An 8,731-nucleotide genomic window follows, 5' to 3' on the forward strand; every position below is an offset into this window, starting at 1 on the left:
GACCCACCGTGTTTTGAGGTTGTTAGAAAGGCAGACGTGGTGTGTGAACACCAGGCTCCCTCTGTCCAGGCCCCGCTGGGCTTCGTGGCTGGGAGATGCTGCTTCCTCTCCATCTTCATGCAGTCTGAAGCTCTGTGGTCTCTGGCCAGGCTGCAGCGCCTGTGGGTGGTGGTGAGCACCCTGGCTGCGTGATGGGGCCTCACTGGGGAAGTGCTTGTCTCAGGGACTTCTTCCCGGGGTCGTTCCTGTGGCTGTGCCCATGTCACTCAACTTTAAAAACTCTCTCAGTGTATGAAGGCCAGTTCAGCCCCTGCTGCCACCCCATTTTCAGGACTGTACACTAACCACTGCCTCCGCCACCCTGGGACTCCAGCACACGGCCTGTCATTGTCTCTCCTGGCTCCCTTTCCAGGTCTCTACCCTTCAACACTGTCACTGCCACAGCCATCCTTGGGTTAAGACCCTTTTCCGGCCTCGGGTTCCACTGAGCAAGAGTCCCCAGGCCCAGCTGGCTCAGTGCAGCAGGCAGGGGTGGGTGGCGAGAGGGCAGCCTGGGGTTGAGGTCATGGACAGAAACTGAAGAGAAGGCAGCCTATGGAAGCTGTGCTTTTAAAAAGTTGGCAGGGGGTGGCTGTGGGGGGTGAGTGGGCTTCTGTAGGGACTGGGTTTTGATTAAGTCAGTAGCACGATTGCCATTAGGTTGTCAGAAAATCTCATGGATAAAGTTCAAGGGGTTTGTGAACTTGGAAAACAAAACCCGGAGAAAGAGCACTCAGCCCCGGTCAGCACGGTCGAAATCTGGGCTTGGTGCTCTGGGCTGCCTTTCTACAGGCCCTCAAGGTCCTGGATCTGCAGAGGGCGAGCCACACTCTGGGCACAGACGTCATGAGGGGGATGGAGGCTGCAGGAATGGAGAAGGCAGGCGAGGGCCTGGGGAGTGTGAGCTCCCTGCAGTTGCTTTCTGGTTCCTCTGTCTCTTGTTCCCAGAGTGTCAGAGAGCCATCTCTCACTCAAGTCCCTGCCACTGGCCAGCACCGACACCGATAAGAGTTGGCACCATGGCTCGTGCCTTGCCATACTAGTTGCTCTGCAGCTGTCCCTGATCAGACTGGCCTTACTCAACCTTTGTTCCAAACTATGGCAGTTGTCCTAGCCATGCCATCAGTTAGGTGGAGCTGCTGCAGGAGGGGGAGCCGTCCAGCAGCAAGGTACCCCAGAACACAGGCGGCCTGCTCGGAAATGCACAGCTTTCTCCTTTCTCCTGCCCGCATCTTGGGACCGTGGTTTTAGATAAATATTCCTTCTGTGACCTCCAAGAGAGCCCAGTCAGGCATTACACAAACCATTTTGTTTTCAAAATGCTGAAAACTGCTCCGGGAAGCCGGAGGTGCTATCGAGAGGATCCCATGGGTTTATGAAATGACAGCTGTTGGGGACACTTCTTCATCCTGTGACATAGCTGGCGGGAGGCCCAGGCTGCATGCTAGAGGTGGGCGCAGTCCCCACCAGTGGGATGAGTCCAGGCCTGATGGTCACGTGCCCTGCCCAGAACATAGTAGCACACGGCCACTCTGCACTCGGGCCGGCCTGCAGGGAGCCGCTGTACTTTACTGGAGCAAGCCCGGGGGTGATAAGGCAGGATGTCACTCCCTATTACATTGAGAGCAATTTTGTAAAACCCAAGCTTGTATTAAGAAGCCTGCAGTGGCCGGGCGCGGTGGCTCAAGCCTGTAATCCCAGCACTTTGGGAGGCCGAGGCGGGTGGATCACGAGGTCAAGAGATCGAGACCATCTTGGTCAACATGGTGAAACCCCGTCTCTACTAATACAAAAAATTAGCTGGGCACGGTGGCGCGTGCCTGTAATCCCAGCTACTCAGGAGGCTGAGGCAGGAGAATTGCCTGAACCCAGGAGGCGGAGATTGCGGTGAGCTGAGATCGCGCCATTGCGCTCCAGCCTGGGTATCAAGAGCGAAACTCCGTCTCAAAAAAAAAAAAAAAAAAAAAAAAAAAAGAAGCCTGCAGTACACACGAGAAGTGGAGAGAGGAATAGGAACAGAGGACGCGGGTGGTGATGGGAGGGGCTTGTGGGTTTGTTAGAACATTCTAATTGTTTGAAAATGTCAATAACAAGGATGGGGTTTGTTTTGCTTTATTTTTAACAAAAGTCCTGCTGTGGCCAATCTAAGCAGCCAGCACTGACACCCGTCCTCCATCAGCCCTGGTGGCCCCTCGCGGGCAGTACTCACACCTCAGGCCTCACTAAGCTTTGGGCACATAACTCCAGCAGCAGCTTTTAGTGGGGAGGGCAAGCTCAGACTTGGTGCAGAAGCAATGGAGGTGGCAGCGCTGGGCCGCAGGCTGTGGACTCACTCACCTGGACGCTCTGTTTCTGCACAGGTCGCACGGGGCAGGCGGTTGCAGTTCGAGCCAAGGCCTTTGGATTCAGCGTCATATTTTATGACCCCTACTTGCAGGATGGGATCGAGCGGTCCCTGGGCGTGCAGAGGGTCTACACGCTGCAGGATTTGCTGTATCAGAGCGACTGCGTCTCCTTGCACTGCAATCTCAACGAACATAACCACCACCTCATCAACGACTTTACCATAAAGCAGGTAAGTGAAAATAGACACCATGGAGGCTTCTGTCAGAAGGTGTTGGCACCTGCTGTGGGCGCAAGAGGGGACGCAAGAGGGCAAGGGAGATGGCTCCTGGACACACTGTTGAGCAGGGAAGAGGCCCTGCAACAAACCAGTGACAAGCTGGGTGAGGCCCCTTCCTTGGGCTGAGCCAGGCTAAGCAGAGAGGGACAGGCGCTAGCCAGGACCCAGCTTCAAAGGCTTCCCAGAGCCTTCAGAGGCCAGCCACCTGGCACAGTCCAGCCTTTCCACCCACTGTGTGGCTTCCTCTCAGGATCAGCAGAAAAGCCCTGGCTTCCAGCCAGCACCAAGACTTCATTCCCTTCCCTCAGACTGCAGCATGCACATTAAGCCACGAGACCAACAAAACTCCTAGCTTGCAGTTTCTTCTTTAAACCTTGATACAAGAGTCCTCCACGCCAGTGTGCCTGTAACCAGCTTTTCTTTCCTTCCACAGATGAGGCAGGGAGCATTCCTTGTGAACGCAGCCCGTGGCGGCCTGGTGGACGAGAAAGCCTTAGCACAGGCCCTCAAGGAGGGCAGGATACGAGGGGCAGCCCTCGACGTGCATGAGTCGGAGCCCTTCAGGTGCGTGTTGTCCTCGCCTCCTACCACAGCCCACGGGGCCCAATTCCATGTCTCACCCCCACACTGTGAACTAGAGGCCCTTTTCCCAAACAGGTCCCTGGGCAGGAAATTCCGGACATGACACAGTCTCTGTTCTTCTAAGGACTGTGCTGTATTCTAATTGTAAAAGGGCTGGAAGGTCCACAAAGGTCATCGGGGAAAGGAGAGGCAGGAAATTGGCGGTGATGGTGCTTCTGGTGTTTAGACAGACAGGCGTCATCTCTGCCCTGGATTAGAGCAGGGCAGGCTTTCAATAGAACTGGGCTTTTTGATCTACCAATTATTACTCACACTGTTCTTACAGAATTTTGATAATTACGTTCAAAACTTCCCAGTCTTCATAAAGTATGATCACAGACGTGCCTGTATCCACGTTGTCTACATAGCTGCTTTTCTTCATGGCCAAGAGCCCCCTCGTGCTGAGGAGGGCAGGGAGTGTATGTAACGTTTCCCACTTACTGGGTTTATTTTACATTTTTCTAGCTTTGCTCAGGGTCCGTTGAAAGATGCACCGAATCTCATCTGCACTCCTCACACTGCCTGGTACAGCGAGCAGGCGTCGCTGGAAATGAGGGAGGCAGCTGCCACCGAGATCCGCCGAGCCATCACAGGTGAGTCCCTCTGTGCCTCTGACTTGCCAAGGGCAGCCTCAGCTCCACAGCACAGCTGCCTCCCATCCTGTTGTCTACAGGCGGCTCGCAGCAGGTAGAATTCACTTTTTTAGCATCAAATGTATATGACTTGGGCCCTGTTTATTTAAGTAAGCCCTGAACTAAACTTCAAACTATTCCCTTTAGTCCCAGACATTACAAACTCAGGAGTGGGGGACAGACGAGGCTGAAGGTCATTGTTGAAGAGCTCAAGCACCTGGGCCCTTGGATGTTTTATTGTTTTACAAATGTTTAAAGTTGTTTCCCCACATAAGCAGCCACATGTTCAACTTACTGTGACTTGTAAAAATAATATGATTAATCATCTTACCCTAGGTCGCATCCCAGAAAGCTTAAGAAACTGTGTGAACAAGGAATTCTTCGTCACATCAGCGCCTTGGTCAGTAATAGACCAGCAAGCAATTCATCCTGAGCTCAATGGTGCCACATACAGGTGAGAAGAGGAACTGACTTTGTCTCAGCCTGTGAGCGCCACACCCCAGGGCCAGGGAGAGAAGCCCAAACTTAGCGGAAGCCTCCCGCCTGCGGATGCTAAGGCACAGTCAGAACAATTGGCCCTCTGGGCGGGAACTGTGTACACTGCCCCCTCAGGTCTTCCACTGCCTCATTTCCATGGAGCAAACAGAAGCTCCTATTTTAAAAAGGGGTGGGTTCTGTCAGATGTGATTGACCATAGGTGCTGGGAATTGCTTTTCATTCTAAAGCCATCTTAAAACCAAAGGTCTTCTCAGCCAGGAGCAGTGGCTCATGCCTATAATCCCAGCACTTTTGGAAGCTGAGGCAGGTGGATCACCTGAGGTCGAGTTCGAGATTGGCCAGGCCAAATGGTGAAACCCCGTCTCTGCTAAAAACACAAAAATTAGCTGGGTATGGTGGCACATGCCTGTAATCCCAGCTACTAGGGAGGCTGAGGTGGGAGAGTTGCTTGAACCCGGGAGGCAGAGATTGCAGTGAACCGATTATCACCCACTGCACTCGAGCCTGGGCCACATAAGACTCTGTCCCCCATCCCCACCCCACCCCTCAAAAAAAGGCTTCTCAAGGAGAAAGGTTTATATAGATAAGATGCTTAATCCTGTGAACAAGTTCATTTTCTAACTTGAATCTTATGTCCGTGGGAGGCATCCTGGCCAATGAAGGTACAGTCAACTCAGGATAATGACCTTGTCCACACACTAAAAATGATACCTGTAGTTTGGGTCAACAGAGAAACTGGAGCAGTGTTAGGGAGTGCAGAGTGGGTTAAAGACAAGAGCCCTTACAGGGAGAGATGGTTTCTTTTCTGGTATTTTCCAGGCACGAATTGGTTTTCTCCTATCCCTCATTATTATTGCTGGGTTCCCAGGAAATCAGTAGTCCCCTCATACATAAATGAAAGAAGCTGCAGCTTTGAATCTTAAGAAAAACATTTGCATATTCAAACCAGGGATTCCAGCTCTTGGCAATAGACACGCTTGGGGCCAGATCATTCTCTTCATTCTCCTGTAGGCGGCCCGGCCTAGCCTGTGCATTGTAGGACAGTTGGCAGCATCCCTGGCCTCTGCCCACGAGAGGACAGTATCACCTCCCACTCCCCCTCAGGATAATTGAAAATGCCTCCAGACATTGCCACATGTCCTCTGCTGTAGCCACAGTGACTACCAGGATGCATTTAGTTTGTGCAGTGAAGGCTCCGACACTGAAGCAGCTATGCTGGTGTATGCAGGTCATGTGGCTGTCTTCACATTTCAGCAAGTCCCATCCTTTTGGCCCTTAGAAGTATTTTCAAGTATTACTGAGACCATCACAGCACCAGACTCCCCTGCTGGGTGGAGTTGGGGGCCTGCCTTTTCATGTCTCCATTGTATTTATTCCTTCAGATAAGCTGAGGCTTGTAGGCCCCCTATAACAGTCTGTGTGCACTGAGGAAGCTGGAAGACCCTACTGACCAGAGTCCTTCTGAAGGTCTTGGGGATTTCTGACTGGCGGTGACAGGATGGCAGGCCAGGAGCTGGGTGTGGGGTGGCTTCCTCAGTGAGATGCCGCCGCCTCTACCTGGATGATGAAGGGTTTGGGAACTAAGTCTGGGTGAATATGCTGAGTCCCACTTTGCCCAGGGCCCCTATGTTCTGAGGGTGGTGAATGCGGCATGTCCTCACACAGTGCCTCCCACTTAGAACAGAAAACCAGCCCGCATTCAGAGGAAGCCAGGCCTCCAGCCAACAGCCAGCACACCCTTCCCAGCTCAGGCCACGGGAGTACAATAACAAACCAGCCTAGAAAGCTGAGCAAGTTCTGGCTGCCTTATCTGAGTAGCATAGCCTGGGTGGCTTGTAAATCACAGAAAGGTCTCGCTTGCAGTTCTGGAGGCTGGAAGTCAGATCAGGCTGACAGCATGGTCAGGTTCTGGTGAAGGCCAGGCAGCAGACTGCCAGATTCTTCCTGTGTCCTCATACCATACAGCAGAGACGGGGTCAGAGCACTACCTGGGCTCCCTTTTTCTTCTTTTTGAGACAGAGTCTGGCTCTGTCGCCCCGCTGGAGTACAATGGTGCAATCTCAGCTCACTGCAACCTCCGCCTCCAGGGTTCAAGCAGTTCTGCTGCCTCAGCCTCCCGAGTAGCTGGGATTACAGGCACACGCCATCCCCATGCCTGGCTAATTTTTGTATTTTTAACAGAGACAGGGTTTCTCCATGCTGGCCAGGCAGGTCTTCATCTCCTGCCATCAGGTGATCCACACCAGGCTCCCTTCTGTGAGGGCACTAATCGCATTCCTGACCCAGTCACTTCTCAAGGGCTCTACCTCTTAAGGCCAAGAATTAGGGAGATGGAGGAGAGATAGACATTCAGTCCCTCAGAGTGTACTGTGCTCTGCTGGGAAGTCATTTTATCAGTCAGAAGTAACACTTCCATTTTGTACAAAATGTGTTTTTTAAACCGTACAGTATCCACATTCATACTTAGTATGGACTAATATCTTCCTGTTATCTAAAAGCTACAAAATTAGTGGCCCCATGTTTGGATTGGACTAGTTTTGTTTTTATGAATTAGCTGCCCGTGTTGTATATAAAAATTGAGATTTCTTCTATCCTTTTGGGGATAGGGAGGATATCCCAGGACTCTGGGAGGGGCTGAGGTACGGGGATCACTTGAGCTCAGGAGTTTGAGGCCAGCCTAGGCAGCCTGGAAAAACCTCATCTCTACCAAAAAAAATACAAAAACTAGCTAGGCGTGATGGCTCCTGCCTCTGATCCCAGCTACTTGGGTGTCTGAGGTGGAATTGCGGTCAAGGCTGCAGTAAGCTGTGTTCATGTCAATGGGCTCATGTCTCCAGAAAAAAAACACTTTTAATTGAAAAAAGGCCAGAAGTAGGGAAAGAGCCAAGAGCTTGGCAACTCTGCCCTGAACTTACAAGACCCTGTTTCTGTGTGTGCCTTAGATATCCGCCAGGCATCGTGGGCGTGGCTCCAGGCGGACTTCCTGCAGCCATGGAAGGGATCATCCCTGGCGGCATCCCAGTGACTCACAACCTCCCGACAGTGGCACATCCTTCCCAAGCGCCCTCTCCCAACCAGCCCACAAAACACGGGGACAATCGAGAGCACCCCAACGAGCAATAGCAGAGGATGCCAGAAGGTAATCATTCAGATACACTCGGGACCAAGAGACAGTGAAAAATAGCTGAACTAAGAGAAAAAGAATCTGACGGTCTTTGTAACTGATTCTGGACATACGCATCATTGATGTTGCAGTGTTAAAACTACAAGAGCTAGAAAACTGAAGATGTCGTCTGCTTACAGAAGCGCTGAAAGACTAGGATGTGATTTATTAACGACCAACTTCTGTTATTGTGTGTTAAGTTTTTCATCTGTGCATCAAATCACAAAGAATAAATACAGCTTTTTCCTTTATCAGTCCCTTGGGCACAGCAGGTCCTGAACACCCTGCTCGAGAATGTTGCATCAAGAGTTCAAACATCCAAATAAAAAATATTAAGAGGAAATCCCCATCCTGTGACTTGAGTCCCTTCAGTCTACAGGGGCTGGTTACCTCTTTTTGCTAATAGGAAGATCACACTACTACCAAATGGGGAGAAAACTGTTTGCCTGTGGTAGACACCTGCACGCATAGGATTGAAGACAGTACAGGCTCCTGTACAGAGAAGCGTCTCTCACTGCTGAACTGTATACTGAGCGGGCAAGTTGGTTGTAAGTTAAGTAAAACCCTCTGATGATGCAAAAAAAAAAAAAAAAAAGTATTAAGTTTCACAAGCTGTTTGTACTCAAATATATTTTCTCAGTTTCAGATCCTCTGCTATTTTATTGAGTGGAAAGTCTTGAACTAAAAGGGTTCAAGAAGAATAATGTTGCATTTCCTTATGTCTCAGGAAACACTTTTTATGGTAACTTGTCAGATTGTCTATGAACAAACCCACTTTTTTAGACATTGATAAAGTCTTTTTTTCTTCACGTGATATTTTATACAAGAACACTTCAGATGTATTAGATGTGACTGATTTTAACAAATCCTATTAGATTTGTATAACTAGTTACATGTTCTATTCATAGTCTTTTGTGAATCATTGCCTTTTTGTTTAAAAAGATGGCCTATTTTGAGCCTTTGTATAGGTACATTCCTGTTTTTGTGACAAAAAAAAAAACTTTAAAATTGTCCCAAACAGAAAAAGAATGGCTATCAGAAGTATGTTTTGTTTTAGTGTGAGTTACCGTTACTGTATTTGTTTATTGTAAAGGTGGACATTTAGCGTTCAGTGCAGTTTTCAATAAAAAGTAATTAAAATTTCTGTTAAGTTCT

At 50.1% G+C, this 8,731-nt stretch overlaps 1 protein-coding gene across 10 annotated transcripts in view; it reads left to right on the plus strand.

Annotated features, from left to right (window-relative positions):
- Window positions 1-8,720, plus strand: part of CTBP2 (C-terminal binding protein 2) — a 170,739-nt gene extending 162,019 nt beyond the window's left edge. For all 10 annotated transcript variants that reach the window (XM_012453383.3, XM_021674614.2, XM_064373746.1 and 7 more), the window contains 5 exons: window positions 2,400-2,614; window positions 3,096-3,226; window positions 3,749-3,876; window positions 4,252-4,369; window positions 7,356-8,720. In XM_012453383.3, coding sequence (XP_012308806.1) covers window positions 2,400-2,614; window positions 3,096-3,226; window positions 3,749-3,876; window positions 4,252-4,369; window positions 7,356-7,536 — 773 coding nt within the window. In that variant the 3' untranslated portion in view covers window positions 7,537-8,720. The remainder of the gene's footprint in view (window positions 1-2,399; window positions 2,615-3,095; window positions 3,227-3,748; window positions 3,877-4,251; window positions 4,370-7,355) is intronic.
- Window positions 8,721-8,731: the final 11 nt, after the last annotated feature.

The sequence above is a fragment of the Aotus nancymaae genome, unplaced genomic scaffold, assembly GCF_030222135.1.
Source record: "Aotus nancymaae isolate 86718 unplaced genomic scaffold, 86718_ANA_hifiasm-v0.15.2.pri h1tg000010l, whole genome shotgun sequence".
Classification (NCBI taxonomy): Eukaryota; Metazoa; Chordata; class Mammalia; order Primates; family Aotidae; genus Aotus; species Aotus nancymaae.